This window comes from Batrachochytrium dendrobatidis (genome assembly GCF_000203795.2).
Source record: "Batrachochytrium dendrobatidis JAM81 unplaced genomic scaffold BATDEscaffold_1, whole genome shotgun sequence".
NCBI lineage: Eukaryota > Fungi > Chytridiomycota > Chytridiomycetes > Rhizophydiales > Batrachochytrium > Batrachochytrium dendrobatidis.
Genome location: NW_006281099.1, coordinates 1731377 through 1751565, shown reverse-complemented (window position 1 = coordinate 1751565; position 20189 = coordinate 1731377). Strand labels below are relative to the sequence as shown.

Below are 20189 nucleotides of genomic sequence, written 5' to 3'. Positions count from 1 at the left end.
CCTATTATACTTTATGAATAGCAAATCCAAAATATTGAAATTGAGACATTCTACAAAGGATCAATAATGAAAAGCTTATATTTATTTGAATGAAATATGTAACGAGTATTTATATAAAAGCTGAAAAGGTGTGAGGTTTGAGCAATTCTGATCATCAGTGATACCATCATGCTTGCACTCGAACGCCTGATAGACAGAATAGCCAAAACATTACTGCGAACGAGCGATATAAACAAATCAAATATATACAATCAACCCCAACGCTAGCATATAGATCATATATAGACAATATTCTTGCTTTGAGAATCTGCACAATAGCTGGCATGTTTGGGTGTTGATGAGCAGAGCCAGATACTGTCCATGACTTTAGCCTTGCCATGTTAATGCATCTGAATTCGTTGCTGCTGGGCATTAAAATGAATGGTTTTATTTACACTATCATCTGCAGCAGTAAATGATGATGACAATGATGACATAGTACCCTGCTTATAATTGACAGATTCGCAATCATACTGCATCTGAACAGGCTGCTCATGACGTAGGAAAAGCTGTTGCTTATATTGGTCTTGCTGATGCTGCAGCTGAAGTTTCTGATACTGTGACTGCGCTATGCTTGGAGTCTGCCCCATGAAAATCTGACGTTCGCGCTTGTCGCTATTCAAAATATCTTTCTCACCAACTATCTGCTGGCGATTTTGTTGTTGGAAAGTTAATTTTTGCTGTGATCCTTGATCGTAACTGTAGTGATATACAGGCTTTAGCCTCTGATTACTAGGAATATTTGACACATTATTATAGGCTACCGCAGTCTTGGCCATTTCAGAGTGCTCGTATCCATGCCGATATGTTTTATTAAAGTGCTGTTGGTACTTGGCAGACTGAGTCTCTGTTGCGTATATGGGATTGAATTTAGAAGATACATCATGCATAGTCTCCATGGATCTAATGAACGGATTTGATACAGCGATAGGGGATGCCGATGAGAGAAGCTGAAAGCTGATTGGAAGTGTCTTACGTGGACGCCCATGCTTGGAAGATTTAGGAAAGTTGGTACGCTTATTAACCTTTAAAGAATGCTGATACATATGTTTTTCCTGAATATGATCAGGAGCAGAACGAGCGTACATTGGTACTTGAGGTAATCTTCCCACAGCATATGGGTGGCAAGACGAACTGTGTTCTTTGGTGGTACGAATAGCCTGTGCTTGAAGTGAACATCTACGACGCGCTTCGAGCAAAGGTTGCTGACGGCGCAAAGAACATCTGTCCGCCTGAACAGATTGTTCCTGCTGCCTGGAAAGAGCAGGCGCTTCGATATGTGTGGCAGCGGATGTAGGAGTTGACTGTGTGGTCTTGGTGGTAGAGGACGAAAGTATTGGGCGGAGTTGAAATTGTTGTTGTGTAGACCCATTCTTATCCATGTGTTGTGGAGCAGCTACTAGCATGGTCGGACTTTTCCACATGAAAGACTCACGCGAACGGTTTGTAGCCACATGCAAAGCCAGCGAACACGACAAAGACTGCGTTACTTTCTGGTGTTGGTGCTGTGAAATTTGTTTGTGTTGAAAATGCTGTTTTGGTGGGGGGAACTCAGAGATTTGAGCCAAAGGCAGCTGCATTGATATAGGCAGAGGAAGACGCTCAATACTGGGTCTACGCAAAGCTACATCAGGGGGTGTTACTGGAATGTCCTTGAACAGTGTAGCAATACTGGGCAATAGCTGAGTGAATGGTTTGCATTGTTCGGTTTGAGTACGCGAATGAAATAAAACATTACAAGGCAATTGAGAAATGGAATGGACAGCTCTTGATATTGGTCGAGATTTAGACATTAATGTTTGCGATGCATCCACATCTACATGTTTGGTACTCGTATTGAATTGGCTGCTATCAAGTGATTGTGGAGTAGCAAAACTAGCAGAATGGTCATTATAAATGGGTGAGATTCGATTGTTGATGTTGCATGAAGCAGGCGAAAGGTGCATATTAGTCTCTGCATATGAGTGGATTTGCTGCTGCGGAACTGTCCAAATCATTTGCTGGTTAGAATGCAAAGCAGACAAGTCTGGTGAATCGGGGAGTAGTAAAGGTTGAAGGTATTGGACGGAATTTCGTTTCTTTTGGAAAGACAGCCCCATGTTTGGTATCTGCTGCTCTGTGGCAGCCAGTAAAAGTTCCATATATAAAGATATAATAGTATTGTTTGAGATGAGTACAAGGTGTGTTACGGTTGAAAACTAAAAAAGGGAATTGGACGATATATATTAGCATTTATGTGTACAGTGTTTGATATTCGATGGGATTGGCCCGATATAAAAAGTAATTACTTTTGAATATGCTCCGAAACAAACAAATCAATGTGGCTGAAGACTCAATATGGATGTGATGCACAAATGTCAGGGCTTGAAAGTTTAAAGGGCAATGTCCAAACAAGCAGCGTGTTTAAAGACCAAACCAAATTCGATGGCTATATATAGAAGAGTGCAAATATCCAAGGTCGAAAAACACAGCATGTAGTACAATGGCAACAATATAGATCCAGAATAGGAAACTCGAAAATAAAATGAGAATGCAATACCAATATGTTTTTATTGCGGCTGTACTTATGTAAAATGAAACACTAAATAAGGGTGTCAAAGCACATAATAAGTAGCCAGTTCCCATCAAATCTACTAGACAACATGTGTCCTCTGACCGAATGTTCAAAGCAACACTCACATGTCTGCTCTAATAAATCCTCTATCCTTGGCACTTGTTCAATCTTCAACTCTCCTTTCTTATACACCGAGCATTGCATGGTTGGCATGGAAACAACAGTTGCATTCCCAAGACCTGCAATCTTGACTCGAGCTAGAACGCGAACGTATCCGAGTTTAGAATACAGCAATGATGAGGTTGTAGAGTTGTACTGGCATCAGAGCAGTCGAACAGATCTCTGGACTGCAATGGATAAATATGGATTGAAGCTTGATGGTTGTATAATGTATGGCTATGTCGAAAAAGAAATTTTCATTTCAAAACCATAATTTGTGCACATTATATGACGATCGTTGTGTTTATTGGACAATTCAGGTTGTAGTAGGAAAACGCAGCAAACGTTTAATCATTGTTTATTCCAAACAAAGTAAAAACCGTCATTGCAAGATAATACGGAAAAATGTTCCATTTTACGTGAGTACAGCAGTAAATCTAGGGCTTTAGATCGATATGAGCATGTCTAGATATGGTAGTTTAACATAAGGATCAACCGTCTGCTTTTTAAAAGACCTCAAAAAGCACGCAATCCAAACGTACAGATGAGGCTGATACTGCATAAACTGGTAATCAAAAACGCTTTTTCGCATATTACATAAAAATCATGTGGATCTGCTGCTTGAAAAAACCATTCGAGATTCAATTCAACACTTTAAGGGTCAAGTGGCATTTAAAAAGTAAATTCTGATCTGAGAATCATGAGCACACGTGCGCAGAAACGGACCACAAATGCATGCAAGTGGCTTTTAAAATGCTTGGATATTCAGTATTCAAAAACTTACTATAAGGCTCAAGGCTGATTCTACAACTGTACTCACGTAAAATGGAATACTTGTATCTATCTTGCAGGTTTCGCTATTATACTTTGGAATAAACAATGATTAAACGTTTGCTGCGTTTTCCTACTACAACCTGAATTGTCCAATAAACACAACGATCGTCATATAATGTGCACAAATTATGGTTTTGAAATGAAAATTTCTTTTTCGACATAGCCATACATTATACAACCATCAAGCTTCAATCCATATTTATCCATTGCAGTCCAGAGATCTGTTCGACTGCTCTGATGCCAGTACAACTCTACAACCTCATCATTGCTGTATTCTAAACTCGGATACGTTCGCGTTCTAGCTCGAGTCAAGATTGCAGGTCTTGGGAATGCAACTGTTGTTTCCATGCCAACCATGCAATGCTCGGTGTATAAGAAAGGAGAGTTGAAGATTGAACAAGTGCCAAGGATAGAGGATTTATTGGAGCAGACATGTGAGTGTTGCTTTGAACATTCGGTCAGAGGACACATGTTGTCTAGTAGATTTGATGGGAACTGGCTACTTATGTACTTTGGCATCTTTGGTATTCAATTTACGTGGGTATGGATGTAATAAGCATAAAAAGTCACATTAAAGACAATAAGAGATGAAAAGTATTTACATTTCAACAACCTAATCTTGCTACATCTGAAAACATTATAATGGTACTGAACTACCGCTGCAGCACTCCAAAAGTCAGATTATCGTCGCGACGCAAAACACACAAGTAATAGATGATTCTGACATTCAAATCAGCAGATGAACAATCTACCGATATCTGAGAACACCATCGTCAAGCAAGAACCAAACAACAACAAATCCAACCACATGCAAGTGTCGCTGAATGAAATTTACGTATTTCCAAAATGCATGATCATTGATGGTGATGGTTACTGGCAATTTCATTTTATTTCCATTCTCATACCTTTTACAACCAGCTGTAATGGAGCAAATAGCTTCATGTGGGTTGATTCTGGCCCTACTTAAATAAATGTTGAAATCCACATGGATCAATATTTAGTGAGATTCACATGCATAACTTGACTGGAAGAAATATTCAACCAGCAGGCACATTCAGTGGGCATTCAAGAGTCAAACTATTGTTTTCATAGCCATTCAATCAGCCATGTTAGCACTGCTGATTATTCCTGCTCTTGCATACATGGCATACATCCGACTGACCAGAAAGAGACCATTTACTGGCGATATGGCGGAGCAAAAGGTAATCGACTATAGCACAACCAATCACCCGTTTACAATGACTTTGACAGACATGAATAGACTAACATCGTCGCTATACTATTTGCATTACGTGCATATATCTACTATTGCTTAATTTTTCTACTATTTAATACAGGTGGTTATTCTGGGAGCATCAAGTGGAATCGGTAGATCCATGGCTGTTCAATATGCTGCTAGAGGTGCAAAACTCCTTCTTGTTGCTCGACGTCAAGGCCTGTTGGAGCAGGTTCAACGAGAATGCCAAACCATGCATCCTAAATCTACCTGCGACATTGTTGTTGGAGATATTACTCAAGAGTCTGTTTTGGCTGCTGCAACTGTAAAGGCTAACTCCGTTCTAAATGGTGTTAATGTTCTTGTTCTCTGTGCCGGAATTACTTCAGTGCGTTCTTTCGAAGCCTTGTGTTCTCTGGACTCGGAAGCTAATCAAGCTTCGTCTGGATCTACAGTCTCGTCTGATTCTATATCAACAACTCTCATTCAACAGGTGTTTACAACAAATTTACATGCACACATGCTGGCAGTCAAACACTTTCTTCCTATATTGAAGGCATGCAAGGCACAAATACTTGTCATCTCGTCGGTTGCAGGTGTCATTCCCGCACCCACTAGATCCATTTACACGGCTTCAAAACACGCACTGACTGGGTTCTTTAAGGCTCTGCGGATTGAACTCGCTTATTCTGGAGTATCCGTTTGTATTGCATTTCCAGGAACAGTTAATACTGCGTTTCGTGAATCTGCAGTTGATGTTGAAGTGTCAAAGACAGAATCACCTGAGATGACTCGACGTATAATGAACAGGAAACAGCCTGGATCTATGACTGCCGATAGTTGTGCTGCTAATATCATCTACGGTGCCGATCGTGGTGATCGTGAAATCTATTTGCCTCGACTGTATTATTTTGCTCATGTCTTGTCTATGTTTATGCCCGAGGTGATGGACTATTTTGCTGCAAAAAAGTATGGCTACGTTGGTGATGGAAATTAGCTGGATATATCGACTTTAGTCATTCGTGATACTTAAAGCACCAGGCAACTTTGATAAATAAAAATCAGACATACACAATGCAATAGTTTATTCAAACTGATAGTTTACTAGTTGGTCAACAAGTTCTATTATTCCAAGCAGATTGAGCACCAACAACAATCACCGGCCGAAATGACTTGACCTGTCCAGTGACGTCTGTAATTGGTACTTCCATTTTACGTTCAGATTTCCAATAGGCTAAAGGTTTCACTACAGTTCGCCCTGATCGTGTTTGTCTCGGCGACTCTACTGGTGCATCAGTATTCAATGCTTCCTTGCTTAACCCTGATACAGTCAAAGAAGATTCGACAAAAGAAACATCAGTTTGCTTTTCAGGTAAAGTGTAAAAATCTGCTGACAAGCAGTCTCGTTTTGGCTTGGAGCTGGATTCTAGTGACAATCTCTGTTTGCTTTTGTTTGAAAGCTTCGTAGTCTTGACACAGGCGCGACGTTTTAAACTTTCGGTTGCTGCTGTTTGACGCATTTCAAACGTAGTAGATATTGGTTTGATCTCGGCATTCAGACTATATGTATCTTGCTCAATGTCGTTGTCATCCTCGCTTTCCGCCTCAATAGTCTTTGCAGTCCAGAGAAAACAGCCCATAGGTGCTGTCAATTCATCCATTTCTTTGTCATGTTCAATTGAAAGTGGTTTTTGAGCTATGCGGGCCCGCTTGACAGCAGACTGTGATGTCTTGTTTGGAAACGTGGGCAAACTTTTTTGCCGAGGCTTACAATATTTCGAAGATGGCATGGCCCGCACTTTTACTCGTGTGGGTGGTGTACATGGCAATAATTTGGGTTTTTGTACAGGAGAAATATCGGCTGATGCATCAACGGGAGTGTCCTCATCATCTGTAGTAACAATAGGTGATATGACTAGCGAATGTGTATTTCGAATTGGCGTTGATCGTGGTAATGAACGACGAATTAAAATGATATCCTCCTCATCTGACAAATATGTAGCATCGAGCTTCGTTGAGTATGATACAGAGTTGGTTATCGCATTCTCGAATGATTCGTGTTTTTTTAAACCACCAAACCGTCCAGCTTCAGATTGACTGGCCGATCCATCAAGAACATCAATGACAGCCGAATTCTTGGTACATTCGACATTGTTCGTGGCATCTATTGAAGCAACATCACAAAGCATTGGCGTGTTTTCCAACACAGGGCTTGCTTTGGTTTCAGCTGTCGCTTGTACCATACCAATTGAGCAGGGTTTTTGTATACTTTTTGTTGTATCGTTGCAATGCTTATCATTTACCAGCCAATCGTTATTTTCCTGTGAGGATTCAAATCCATTTTGATTTTGAATATCGCTTTTCCGTGCATCCAGTAGCTGAGTATTTACTGATGTAAGTGACGCCCCATCTGCTTTAGACGGATTTAGTAAAGAGTTTTGACTACTCTCTACAATAGCTTTGGAGTGATATGTAGAAATTTTATGGGTGCTTGGCCCAGTAGTTAAAACTGGTTTAATTGATTGTGCAGCATCAGAAAGCGGTACGATTTTAGTCGCATTATCTCGAAATATGGCTTTAGCTGGTTTGGATGCTGAAATGTGTAAAGGCCTATTGCCTAATCTTTTCAATGGTCGTTTTGAAGTAGCGCCTGATGTATATGTAAGAAAAGGCGAGTTTGTAAGCTCTCGACCCTTAGCTTTAGGAGTAGCAACACTGCATAAATTTTTTTGGGTCGCCATCTCATTCAGTGCCAATCCCAGTGCTAGTTTCCAATGCTCAGGAAATCCAAATCGAAATTTGCTATAAAATGTCTCATCAAAACCGTGTTCCAATGTCCGATGACGATCCATCTCACCGATCAACTTGTACACCTTTCCTGAAGATGTTTTCAGTGTGTGTGCATCTACAATGTCTGTGATAAGAGAGCTCGACCATATTTGATTAGATGATTTATGTATACATGATGTTGACTGAAAACCAGCAATCACTATCCACTCTGTCCGACAAAAAGAAGCTTGATCAAGAGGTCCAATTGCTAAAAGCATTTCAAAATCAAGTACGAGTTAGTGTTATCGACCACCAATGAAATAAACGTACTCGTCATTTCGACTCAAATACAGAATTTATATGCAATCAGATCGCCAGGAATAAGTAAACATGCCTTTGGGAATAATGAACCAGTTTGTTAAAAAGCGAACATTGAGCTCCTCGGGCTCTTGTGTCAAAGGCATACTTGCCGATGCCAAACAATCATCTTTAGATGTATTGGTCGGGTTTGTAGGTGTGATTTCCGTATGCATAATTAGTGATATGCCAGTATTTTCAATACTATTAGGAGATGTAGCTAAATTTTTCTCTGTGGGTTCCTCAAAAGGAATGGCTATGGTCGATATTGCAGATTTGGTAACTTGTGGAAATTGCAAATTCGCGATCGTATCATGCGGATTAGTGAAAGATGTGGACGTGGCCATCAAATCTGGCAACTTGGAAAAAGGTTTCTCACTATAGTCACTGTTTTCAGCGACTAAATCAAACGATATATTATCAACAATTGCAGCATTACGCTTTGGTTTGGTGGGAGTGTCATAAAAGGACTCTGTTTTCTGTTGCTTTTGTAATATGTCTGAAAGCTCAAGAGTATGAGCTGGCTGAGATTCTGATGGCAAGTCTATAGTGTCTGAAGTATCACTCATTTCAGGAAGCCCTGAATCATTCATAAGAGAATCCAGTTCTGCTTTTGACATGAGTGGTATATCTGAAGAAATCTGTTGCTGTGGAAGTTTGGAAGCAGTTTCCAGTGGCATTAGTGAGTAAACATCATTGCTCAAATCCTAATTACATGAAAGCCATGAGAAATAGAGTTGACATGTATTATTTGAATCAAATGTTAGTTGATATCGACTGATTGTAATGCATGCATCTGTGCTTACAGCCGCATTCACGTAAATGAAGCACTAAATAAGAGTCTGTATAATAAACAGCCAATCTTACTGAGCAACATTGTGCCATACAAACCGGTTGACAAACTTTACATTTCTGTTTCAGTCAATCCGACTTGTTCAATCTCCAACTTTCCTCTCCTTTCATCCAAACTAAACACTGTGATTGACAGGGAAACAACAGTTGCATTCCTGAAATATGTTGAACTAGAACGCGGATGTATCTGGTGTTTTAGACTACAACAGATATAATTGTATTGGCAACAGTCAAGCTCAATATTTGGATTGCAATAAATGGATCCAGTGATCGTACAGTGTATGACTGATAAAAGAGCAAAAAGGATAAATTCAACTGTAGTTTGTATCATATAATGGACACTATATCTGAAGAGTCGAGTGTCGATTTTAGTAGGAAAGTAACGAATACTTGATCATTGCTTATTCCAAAGCAAGAATCAGTTTCATTGCAGGATGAATACAAGTGTTCTATTTTACATGAATACGGCTATAGAATCAACCATGAGCTTTACTGGTGCTCCAAACTTACATCAGCTGTCCACATATGGGTATCGGACAGTTCTAAAGTATCCGCATTTGGAAGTAGCGGAGCATGCTCTTCTTCGACAGTAGCAGCAATCTGAGAAAGTGATATGACAGTAGGAATAGCACTGGCAGTAGTGATAGTGGTGGATGCTGATGTAAGTCCAGATAATTGAGTCGAGAGTTGTGTTGCAGTTGCTGTATTCTGGCTGCGACTGGAGAGTGAGGATATGATGGACGGAGAGCAGCCAGGAAAGAAGTCAGTTTTTCCAGGACTGTCATCCATGCAATGGTTGTGATCAGATAGCATGCGGTATCAAGTGGTTATGGCCCGTAACAGTGATGGTTTATTCAGTGTAATTAATGGCTGAGGAAAGTCCGGCAATGGCATGCAACGTGTCTGAAAGACAGCAACCGAGTCAGATCTTAGCATGACCATTGTACAGTTAATAAAACTGACTCCAAGATTTTGCAGACTTTCAAGCATGACAGTTCTAGACACATCATTCATTGTACTCTGGTGGTGTTGATCTGAAATACTATGGTTTTGGCAAGCTTAATATTTGTTCAAATATTCCAATAAGCTATTTGTGTCGATCTCAGTCGACATTTGCATGGATAATTACTCAAACACTGATAGAAATGCCACCACCATCATAGATGCATGCTTTCAGAAAAACTCCATTTTGTGTCTTTAACGCTGTCAACAATACACAAGAATAGTATCAAAAAGCGCCATCGGGCCAGTTGATATAAACCGCCAATTCGCTCCTACTCTAGTTTTCATAAACATTCAAATGTCTATTTAGAAATGAAGTCCCTGCCCAAGCCGATTTTCCTAACTATACTACTTATTGTGACCATTACTTCTCATATCAACATGCCACCCATAACAAGCATGTGCAGCAAAACCTCGTTTGAATTCAAAAAGCTTGGCCTTAAACCTCGAGTACTGCAAATGCTCAGTAGGTCTAATCAACCACACGCACAGGAGCAGCTACTTGTTGATCATGCACGATCACTATCTCCAGCACTTATCACAAATACTGAATTGGCTGAATCCATTGTATACAACACTCATTTACAGCATCGACGGATTGCTATCAAGGCAGGAATGGCACCAACCGAACTTGTTCAAGCCGTTTTGTCATATATTCCTTTTCCGCCATCTCAGCCCACTACCAAATCAAAACCGTTCATGGGTATAATCAAAAAACTCAAATTGGTCAAAACAACCGATATTCGGTTACATATTCCTAAACTCGCTACCAAGCATGCTCAAGCCGCATCGTCTATCTTTGGAACACATCTGGGGGTGCATCTAGGTCAGGTATGGCTATTGGGACATGATTATTTTAACTGGTGCAAACGTACACTTGCCATGTTTGATAAGATCGATATCAGTGTTTTGGATAAGCCAAGTATCTTGGCATGGAAACACGTCATATCCTTATTTCGTGATGCCGCCAAACAGTTTGAAAAAATAGCAACTCAAACCAAACTAGATATTGATTTGATCGGTGAAAACAAACACACATTTTTGACAGTGCTAAAGAAAGTTGGTATGCGGCTCGAGCGATTCAATTTCTGGATGGATACCAAACTAGATGCTTTTTATGATTTTATGGAACGCTATCTTGGCATGACTCGCATAAACTTTGGAGTGATCCAAACTATATTTGATTTTAGCGAGTTTTCAAAACAAATGCACATAATCAGAGATCATGTATATAAAGGAATGAATGCCGATCTAGTCTAATGAATATTATCCAAACCCTTTGATATTGACAAAGGCTGTGAGAATAGAGATGAATAAAACTTATAGCAACACCAATAAAAATCACTCAATCTCAAAACTATTCAATTAAAACATTCATTCAAATAACATCGCGCAAAATCTCATCATAGTACTCTGCATAGACGTCCTTGTTATGCGAAGCAAGCACATACAAGCGAGTCGATACTTGCTCCAGCTCGTCAGCCACAAGATCTAACCCATGACTTGCAAGCGAGTTTTTTCCAAACACACCACGATCAAGATGCTGCTTAAGTGTCATCTGTACACGTCGACTCAAAAGGGTGTACACAGGATCCTTGCTTGACAACGTCTTGGTTACCATGGACCGAATCATATTCTCCTGTTCCTCCGTCAGAGTTTTTGCTGAAGCAGTGGCAGTTTGGGACGATGAGCAAGCCAATCCATTCAACATGGCTTGTTTCTTGGCCAAAGATTCATTGACGGTGGAAATAATCTGCAAACTTAGGTTGTCCATGTTGGTTTCAGCGTCGTTCAACAAAGCAGAAATCTTATTTTTTAAATCCACCATGGAGATAAAATCTCGTGTAGCACGAAGCTCAGGGACAATATTTTTGGTTAGCATTAGCAATGCAGCTGTGATGGAGATGGCTTGAACTTGGTTTTGAAATGCAAAAAAGCGCGCAGCATCCATCACCAATGTTTCTGGAATAGTGGCAGGATCAACAGAGGTGTTGGAAAACACGATAGAGAGCAAGGCGCTATGAAATGCATCCTGGAACTTGATAGACAGATCTGGATGATCAATCTTTTCAGGGTTACGAGAGGCGGCAACTGATTTTAAATGAGCAACTGATGCGTGAAGCCATTCGCTGGTTCGAGTGAGGGATGCCGTGCCGCTTTTGAGGGCAGTTGCAAACTTTTCACGTTCATATTCGGCAGCCTGGCGCTTCAAATGAGGTTTTAGTGCTTGCAAACGATAGTTGGTTAAATCCAGCTTCATCTCGTCAAGAATCTCAAGCATTTGCGACAGTACATTGACAATATCCGACTCGACTGCAAGTTTCCGAATCGATGCATCTCGCATAGGTGCACATAGTTGGAGCATCTTGTCACCCGCATACTTGATACATCTAGGCAGATCAAAGACGTTGTGGGTAATCTGCTGTTGGATAAGATCGAAACTCAAAACACTATGGATCTCTGCAGCAATTTTGCTATCTTCTGCCACCATACTCATCAAGCCCTGTTTAATATCTTTGATGATTTGGATAATATGATGGGAGTAGTCTCCATCAGCCACTTGTTGACGGACGCTATCGAAAAAGGCGCGACGGGCAATGTCAGTGATGCGTTGCTCAAGGGGACTTGGTGTAGGCTTTTTTAAATTGAAGTTGGGATCCATGATCAATTCATGAGCCAACTGTTCATTGGAGAAAAGGTGCCCAAACTCGGGGGAGATGGACTGGGCAACAGAAGCATCCTCATTCATGGCAATGGGCATACGAGTATCACTGCATGGAGCTGAAGGGTCACTGGATTGTCCTAAAGGACTCGCGCTGCGTCCCGAACTGGACGACGGAGTACGACGGTGCAAAACAGAGTCTCTTACACGACGGGGAGATGCAGCCTGAAATAGTTTTGGAGATGTGCTACGGTAATGATGCTCCAAATGCTGGTCTTGGCGAGGAGGAGACGTCGACATAGAAGTTGGACCGTCATTGGAATTACCATCAGTTTCGTTTAAATTTACATTCGATGTAGTCTTGGCAGCCAGTCTGAGAGTTCTTTGCGACTGAATCTTGTCCAGCGCATTCTGCCCATACTGCAGCAAACGATCCATAATCTGTTTCTGCTGGGCATCAATGCGGGGTGCCCATTGTTCCTGGGCGTCTTCCTGATCCTTGACAGACAGCCACAACTCTTCCAAATCTAGAAAATGACTTACAAGGTCATCCACAATCTTGACAGTATCTCTGAATTTCCAAGCATCGAATGCAGCATAGTAGGCTGAATACGATTGCAGAAAAGTCCTTCCAAGTGCAAGCATAGTGTCAGACTTTGCTGCAGCATGCCATCCCTCAAAGTCGCACAACATGGTTTCTGCCAACTGCTTGAGATGCTAAAATATTCATGGAATGGAATGTGTTGGTATAGCCACTTGTTAATATCAGATACAGTATGCCAGTAGTTGACATTAGTTACCTCTTCCTGCGACCCAAGCGACTGAAGAGTTTCTGATGGATACGCAACTATCATGAATGCAGACAGCAGCACTCGAGCGGGATTCTTCCACTTTACAGGTGCGGTAGTTGTGGCAGCCTCAGCAGTAGAAATCCCAGAACCAAACTTCTTGGCTCGAAGCAGCAGTCTGGCTACTGTCTTGATTAAACGATCGCTCTGCACCACTTGCATTAGTTTTTGAAATGACATTCCTTTGGCACTGGCAAGCGACAGATTAGTCTTGGCATATGCGTTAGCAATCGGAACTAACTGTCTGCGTCTCCACCAGCCTTGTAGGGTTATTGCAGCATCGTTCCTGACATCGGCGGTTTCTTTAATAGCCCATGAATTTGGGTCCAGTAGGCGGGATCGAGGGATAGTCTGCAGTCTTGCTCTGCGCATAGCACTGACCTTGAGTCGTTCTTCAATGGCAGCACTAAGAGCAGCAGTTGCTTTAGCTGTCTGCTCACTGTGTGAACGAGCAACCGCTTTGGCGTGAGCAACCGTTTCTGCACTAAGTTGGACCTTTTCTTGCAGCAACAGCTGTCGTTTACGAGCAGCCTGTTCAAGTGTCTGTTCCATCTGCGATCGTCGCTGTGACTGAGCAATGCTGGCTCTGGACTGATGGGCAGCTTGTCTGCGACAAATACTGTCTCGGCGATGAGCTAGTTTAGAGCGACGGGCTTCAATAAATGTAAACGTAGCACTAGCAGCGGCATGGGTGCATTTATTATGATAGGATAGTTTACGGAATCGGGCTTCCAAATGACGAGGTTTTCCAGCAGGTTGAGTCAGGTCCATAACAGGTATGACAAGGAAACCGCAACGATCAAACTCCATTTTCAATAGTTTGCTAGCAGAATGTCGAGTGTAAATCCTAATAAAGGTTAAAGTAAGCTTTCTGGCTGTGATAGTTGCACATGGAGTTTCACTCCCTTGCATAAACTGGTTGAGAAGGGAGTCTAGTCATCGTCTATACAATGTCAATCGGTAACTCACCTTTTGTCTGGAGTTCGCTAGTAGTTGGATTTGGATTTGGGTCAAGTTTGAATTATGTGAATCTGTCAAAGCTAGTAATGCGTGGATATGCCGAGTTAGCAGGGGTGGATGCTTACTGTAGGCCAGTATTTATATGGCGAATATTCTGATACAAAATGGAGCGTTCCTGTTTCATACATGACTGCGCCCTTTGCTATGAATCAAATGGCGATCCTATTGCTTATTGCAAAGTCAATATTAAGCTTTTTTGTAACAGTCGAATCAATGAATGTTTCAGCATTTTAAATTCAGACTAATTGAATAAGCTGCATTCGCACTTGATAACAGTCACCCCGGCTGCTACCATGACTGTTTTAACTCAAGTATACTCCATAATCGAATTTGTTTGATTTCTTCTGCAGAAACCCAGTCATTGAAGTTGTACAATAATATATCGATAGCTTTGCAGTCATATCACAGTTGTTTATTTGGCGTCATTCATATTCAGCACAAAACACTAATGCCTTTTAAGCCTTTTTGGGGTGATCCATCAGCCTAATGGCCTTGACCACTTTGACTTCTAAACGCTTCCTAGTCTTTTTAAAAAGTCCCAAATCAAACAGAACTTCACAAAACACAAAGAATGGCGCAAGAACCAGGGCTATATAAGTTGGAATACATGAGACATTCAATATAGGATTGGTAAAACACCATTGGGTTGATTGTATCATTTCAACACACAATTCACATGAAGCTTTAAAAGTATTGATAGAGCAAGAACTTGCCTTGGATAGGATCAGATGTAAATGCAGGTGCGCGGCCCTCGAATAGTTGGTGACCCACTATAAATTTATCAAGGTACTCAGTTTAATCAGAAATTCAAAAGCAGGAATAATCCAGAACAATGCTCACCAATCTGGAAAACCCACGACACAACATGAATAGATGCTGCTGCCACAAACGGAGTGACCTAATCAAGTGGTGTTCACCAAAAATCAGTACTTGTCGATTTAACAAGCTATCAACCATCAAGCCACAGAAATAATCGACATTCATGCCTTCACGATTTCAACTTACTGGCCAGCTGGTTTGAGCAGCAAACACATTTGCATAGTAACACATCGCACACAAGAATGGCGCATACAAAACCTATTTGAAACCTCTTAGTATTAAATCAAAATTATACTCTATATACAATATTGCTTACGCCAATCAAAGGCCACAGAATAATATAGTATAGCCCATACAGCAATGTGACCCCCAGTGCGCCATTGATTGGAGCAATATGGCTATATTGCCAGACTGGACCTTGAACTTTTGTCACCTAATGTTACAATCATAATCACGTAAATGGGATACACTAGATAAGACTGCCAAAACACATGGTAAACAGCAAATCTCATGGAATAGTGGTTTCCACCAAATTTACTGAACAATATCGAGTCATGAACTGCTCGACAAAATTGACTGGTTTTTGTGCCCATTTCTATATAAAACACTGAACATTCACATCTCTGGTTCAGTGCATTCCATATCCTTGAAATATGCTCAATCCACAGCTCTCCTTTCACCCAAACCAGACATTATGGCATTGGGTGATTGGCATGAAAACAACTATTGCATTTCTAGATGTGCAATCCTTGGTTTCTTGAACTGGAACACAAACTTGACTGATATTTTAGAATACAACAAAAATGGGTCTGTAGAGTTTAATTGGCGACACCAACAGTCAAACTCAGTATTTGGATTACAATGAGTCCAGTTCCAACTTGACGATCGTACAGTATATGGTTATGCAAAAAGTGGAGAAAGGGCAGTCAAAAAGAATTTCAGAACAAACTGTAGTTTGATTGTGAGCCATATGATGGAGGTTGTCTATTGAAGAATTGGGGACAACAATTAAAGCCATGGCAACACATGGAATAGACACGACTCGCTGATGTTCAGATGCTGTTTTTAAATAAAGTACAAATAGACAATGAAAAGGCACTATGTAGAGCATGTATATGATCGATGTCGTTGTAACAAGATGCGCATATAGGTCGCAAATGCCGAGTAAACTCGATATGTTGCTCGTTAAAAAGAGTTTGATGGAATTTGAGATGAATTCATACACTTGTAGCAAAAAAATTACCAAGACCATGGCAGTAAAGAGCAGAGTTGGCACAAACACAATGTGGATCAGCTTGTTACTATTGTTGAGCGTGTCAGGTTTAGTATCTGATTTACAACCACCTTTTAAACCTATCTTGTACCATATAATAGACCAGAAATACCATCCACACTATTGTATTAAACCCAGTTATATAATATCAACTTACATGGGATTGTGGTGATCTATTTCCATTAAAACAGGTAGTCGAGTCCATATAAGATGGTTACAAAAGTTAGCTTGTTTTGACTAATAGCATGGCCAAATAACTGAATTTGGACAGTGGATGATGCACTAGGCTGTATTCACTTTCATTGACAGAATTACCACTATTGCAGAAAAGAGAGCTTATCCATACATTTTCCATATTTCACAAACTGAAAGTCAGCATCCAGTAGCTTCGCTGTCATCCTTGTCGTAATACTGAGTTGTAGAAACTCTTTTTGACTATATCGACCCAAATCGATTGATGTTTACTTGTTTTGCCCAAATATCTTTGAACACTCCGAAATATTTTTTTACAATCGTATTCACGTAAAATAAAATACCTGTATTTACCTTGCATTGACTTTATTTTGCTTCGGAATACACAATGGTTAAGTACTTGCTGCACTCTCCTGCTACAAACTGACTTTAATTGTTGTCCCCAATTCTTCAATAGACAACCTCCATCATATGGCTCACAATCAAACTATAGTTTGTTCTGAAATTCTTTTTGACTGCCCTTTCTCCACTTTTTGCATAACCATATGCTGTACGATCGTCAAGTTGGAACTGGACTCACTGTAATCCAAATACTGAGTTTGACTGTTGGTGTCGCCAATTAAACTCTACAGACCCATTTTTGTTGTATTCTAAAATATCAGTCAAGTTTGTGTTCCAGTTCAAGAAACCAAGGATTGCACATCTAGAAATGCAATAGTTGTTTTCATGCCAATCACCCAATGCCATAATGTCTGGTTTGGGTGAAAGGAGAGCTGTGGATTGAACATATTTCAAGGATATGGAATGCACTGAACCAGAGATGTGAATGTTCAGTGTTTTATATAGAATGGGCACAAAAACCAGTCAATTTTGTCGAGCAGTTCATGACTCGATATTGTTCAGTAAATTTGGTGGAAACCACTATTCCATGAGATTTGCTGTTTACCATGTGCTTTGGCAGTCTTATCTAGTGTATCCCATTTACGTGATTATGATTGTAACATTAGGTGACAACGTAATCTAGAATGGTACTTTTGCAATCAGCATAGTTGTACTAGCCAATACAGTCCATTTTAATACCAATGTTTATATCATAAGTGATTCTTGTTTTTAACCTCAAGTCCAACTACATGTATGTTTAGGGCAAAGTCAAGGTTACAAAAAAGTTTGCCGCTGTTAAGCGCATGATTTCAAAAAACGATCCAAGATTGTAAGTTGTTGGGCTTTACTACACCACTGTGTCATCTCCATTTATACTGATTGGATCAAATTGTAAATATACAGAAAGGATGTCAAAGAAAAGCTTATGAAGAAACAAAAGGAGGATCCTAAACAGGCTCTCATCAGACACATGTATGCTTTGTTTATGCCAAATAGTTTAACGAGATTTGCTCTAGCAGCTTGAACTTTATATACTTGATGCTCACCAACATCATATACTCCATATATCGAATTATAGTCCTCAAGTCGCATCATCACTTTTTTTCCAGCACAACGAAGCTCTAATTCCACCTTACCATGTAATTGTGGATACGAATTTTATCAACTTTTCTATTCAAAACAAGCTTGAAATTGTCAAGGCTATGATGGATTGCTTACTGGCAAAATGTAAAACGATTGTTGGAAACTGTTTAATTGTACCTAGATAAAACAGCTAATACTCTAGTCTATTGTATTTAGGCGTTCCATGCATCACTGACTGTGTGATGGCAGAGTTGGAAAAGATGGGTCTCAAGTATAGACTGGCACTCAAGTTAGTAATCTCAAGACTTGATGTCCTAAAAACGCTTTGTATTTCTTGAATGTGATATCTAATTGCATTATTTTTGGGTTGTGCCTGTTCAGAGTTGCTCGTGATCCACGATTTGAGCGATTGCCATGCTCGCACAAAGGAACATATGCTGATGACTGCATAGTGAATCGGATCATGCAGCACAAGTGCTACATTGTTGCAACATGTGATAAGGACCTTAAACGACGAATTCGTAAGGTTCCTGGTGTGCCTATCATGTACATTGCTGCACACAAGTTTGCAATTGAAAGACTTCCCGAGGTAAATTCATTAAAGATGCTCAACCTACACAAGCTGCAGCCAGCATGCAACTAACATTCTGTACTGTTTTATTTTTAGATTCCCATTTGAGATATCAAGTAATATGTTCAACGAGCCGTTTGAAGTTTAAAAAACAAATACAATTATTTTATAAATATCCTCCTATGCTTTTTTCATTGGAGTAGCTGCTAGACCTTTTCTACCAAATATTCTGGTTGTTGTTGAGTGGATCAATCTGACATTCATTATCAACGAATCAATTTCTGGTTAGACTAACGATTCAAATATTCTAATCCTTTAGCGTCTACAGGTGTATAGATTCAATACACAAATATCTACCTTGCAGTTGACGGAGTCAAAAATACACAAGCAGCAATGCGTAATGGCATCATAAGTTTGACGACCGCATAGGCAGTAGCCATATGCAACATAACTTGTGAATCATCAGCCAGCACTTGATCTGATTGGGTATTGTCAGTTTTGGACGAGCCACTCAAGCTGGAAGCTATTTGCAGCAAGCGGGAGATGCGACGGTTTCCTTCTGCAAGAATATCTTCTGGAAATGGGATGCAGACATCAGTGACTGTTAAAATCCAGTATACAATTGGTAGTGGGACTAGTGCAGTGACTTCATGGAGGATAGCAAATGCAGTGATATGAGATGCTGGTGCTTCTTTGAGCCTGTGCAAGTGTTTTCTCCATCCTGTTTGCTGTGGAGCAGAATGTGCTTGAGTGCCAAATGATTGTCGATGAAAGACTAGGATTGGCGGTCTTGCATAGACATATCTTACAAACCTACTAGTGTAATTCATCCTTGCTGAGATGTCGTTTCTTGGCTGAAATATCTGAAAATCAAGGTGGACAGAATATCCACAACAGCTTGGCAATTTCCTACAGCATTCATATAATTGCTTTATGCGATAAAGTAGCTGTATGAATGTCACAAATATTCAAGCTGAATAATAGAGTAAGCAACCCCTACTTAGTACTTATCCGATGGAGCAATGATCGGATCCTCAGCTGTCATAAATACATAATCTCAAAGCAAGCGCGTTGGTGATTGACAATCTACACTTGCAGAGCACGTAGCTGTCATTTGGTGGTCTTTGGCTTGACATCACTTTAACATTTCCTTACTGTGCTGTAGTAGTGTACACTCCATCTTACACTATGTTAACTGGCGTAGTAATTTATTTTGAATCATATAAACAGTCTATTTTATTTTTGGCAATATTGCTCCAAAACTTGTATACTTTGATATTCGATAGCACGCTATTGTACTTTAATACTATCTTGCAAACAAGCTACCGTTAATTTAAATTAGCTTCAACGGCTTTGCTAGTGTAGCTGTTAAACCCGTATTCACTGAATATTGCTGTTGATATCTTATGACCCACCATCTTGTGCAAGCATCTTTGCCAATCAATTCTAGTGCACATCCAACCCTGACAAAAGCTAACGAGAAAATGGTACTTTGGTGATACAAGATATGAAAAACGGATGTAATCACTTTCACCAAACAGCCTCGACTGTCAAGTTC

General features: G+C 40.3%; 8 protein-coding genes across 8 annotated transcripts; 3 read left to right on the top strand and 5 right to left on the bottom strand.

Moving 5' to 3' along the window:
* Nucleotides 1-61: 61 nt before the first annotated feature.
* Nucleotides 62-2180, bottom strand: BATDEDRAFT_84763 (uncharacterized protein; the record flags this gene model as incomplete). Its single annotated transcript, XM_006675957.1, has 1 exon — nucleotides 62-2180. The coding sequence occupies one exon, from the start codon at nucleotides 2178-2180 to the stop codon at nucleotides 381-383; it is 1800 nt and encodes a 599-aa protein (XP_006676020.1). The 3' UTR covers nucleotides 62-380.
* Nucleotides 2181-4692: 2512 nt separating this feature from the next.
* Nucleotides 4693-5799, top strand: BATDEDRAFT_21723 (uncharacterized protein; the record flags this gene model as incomplete). Its single annotated transcript, XM_006675300.1, has 2 exons — nucleotides 4693-4788; nucleotides 4924-5799. The coding sequence occupies 2 exons, from the start codon at nucleotides 4693-4695 to the stop codon at nucleotides 5797-5799; spliced, it is 972 nt and encodes a 323-aa protein (XP_006675363.1).
* Nucleotides 5800-5914: 115 nt separating this feature from the next.
* BATDEDRAFT_21722 (uncharacterized protein) lies at nucleotides 5915-9569 on the bottom strand (the record flags this gene model as incomplete). Its single annotated transcript, XM_006675299.1, has 3 exons — nucleotides 5915-7839; nucleotides 8038-8635; nucleotides 9291-9569. 3 exons carry the CDS (start codon nucleotides 9567-9569, stop codon nucleotides 5915-5917), a joined length of 2802 nt encoding a protein of 933 aa, XP_006675362.1.
* Nucleotides 9570-10094: 525 nt separating this feature from the next.
* On the top strand, nucleotides 10095-11042 carry BATDEDRAFT_85468 (uncharacterized protein; the record flags this gene model as incomplete). The annotated part of the gene is made up of 1 exon (XM_006676253.1): nucleotides 10095-11042. The coding sequence occupies one exon, from the start codon at nucleotides 10095-10097 to the stop codon at nucleotides 11040-11042; it is 948 nt and encodes a 315-aa protein (XP_006676316.1).
* A 90-nt stretch (nucleotides 11043-11132) lies between these two features.
* Nucleotides 11133-12450, bottom strand: BATDEDRAFT_36427 (uncharacterized protein). Its single transcript, XM_006675800.1, has one exon. It carries the CDS (start codon nucleotides 12442-12444, stop codon nucleotides 11161-11163), a length of 1284 nt encoding a protein of 427 aa, XP_006675863.1. The 5' UTR covers nucleotides 12445-12450; the 3' UTR covers nucleotides 11133-11160.
* Nucleotides 12451-12590: 140 nt separating this feature from the next.
* Nucleotides 12591-17343, bottom strand: BATDEDRAFT_34055 (uncharacterized protein; the record flags this gene model as incomplete). Its single annotated transcript, XM_006675676.1, has 9 exons — nucleotides 17177-17343; nucleotides 16562-16577; nucleotides 16375-16524; nucleotides 15448-15564; nucleotides 15318-15389; nucleotides 15153-15210; nucleotides 14262-14901; nucleotides 13245-14139; nucleotides 12591-13161 (listed from the first exon to the last, which is right to left on the bottom strand). Coding segments are annotated over exons 8-9 (1428 nt in total), but the record flags the coding sequence as incomplete, so codon positions are not given.
* A 278-nt stretch (nucleotides 17344-17621) lies between these two features.
* Nucleotides 17622-18703, top strand: BATDEDRAFT_21718 (rRNA-processing protein FCF1; the record flags this gene model as incomplete). The annotated part of the gene is made up of 6 exons (XM_006675298.1): nucleotides 17622-17624; nucleotides 17739-17806; nucleotides 17881-17949; nucleotides 18056-18204; nucleotides 18277-18349; nucleotides 18442-18703. The coding sequence occupies 6 exons, from the start codon at nucleotides 17622-17624 to the stop codon at nucleotides 18701-18703; spliced, it is 624 nt and encodes a 207-aa protein (XP_006675361.1).
* Nucleotides 18704-18984: 281 nt separating this feature from the next.
* BATDEDRAFT_85809 (uncharacterized protein) lies at nucleotides 18985-19461 on the bottom strand (the record flags this gene model as incomplete). The annotated part of the gene is made up of 1 exon (XM_006675956.1): nucleotides 18985-19461. One exon carries the CDS (start codon nucleotides 19459-19461, stop codon nucleotides 18985-18987), a length of 477 nt encoding a protein of 158 aa, XP_006676019.1.
* Nucleotides 19462-20189: the final 728 nt, after the last annotated feature.

Bases quoted from the DNA above. Each gene is read 5' to 3' on its own strand.
- BATDEDRAFT_36427 (XM_006675800.1), bottom strand. From the start codon at position 12,444: ATGGATCCCAACTTCAATTTAAAAAAGCCTACACCAAGTCCCCTTGAG.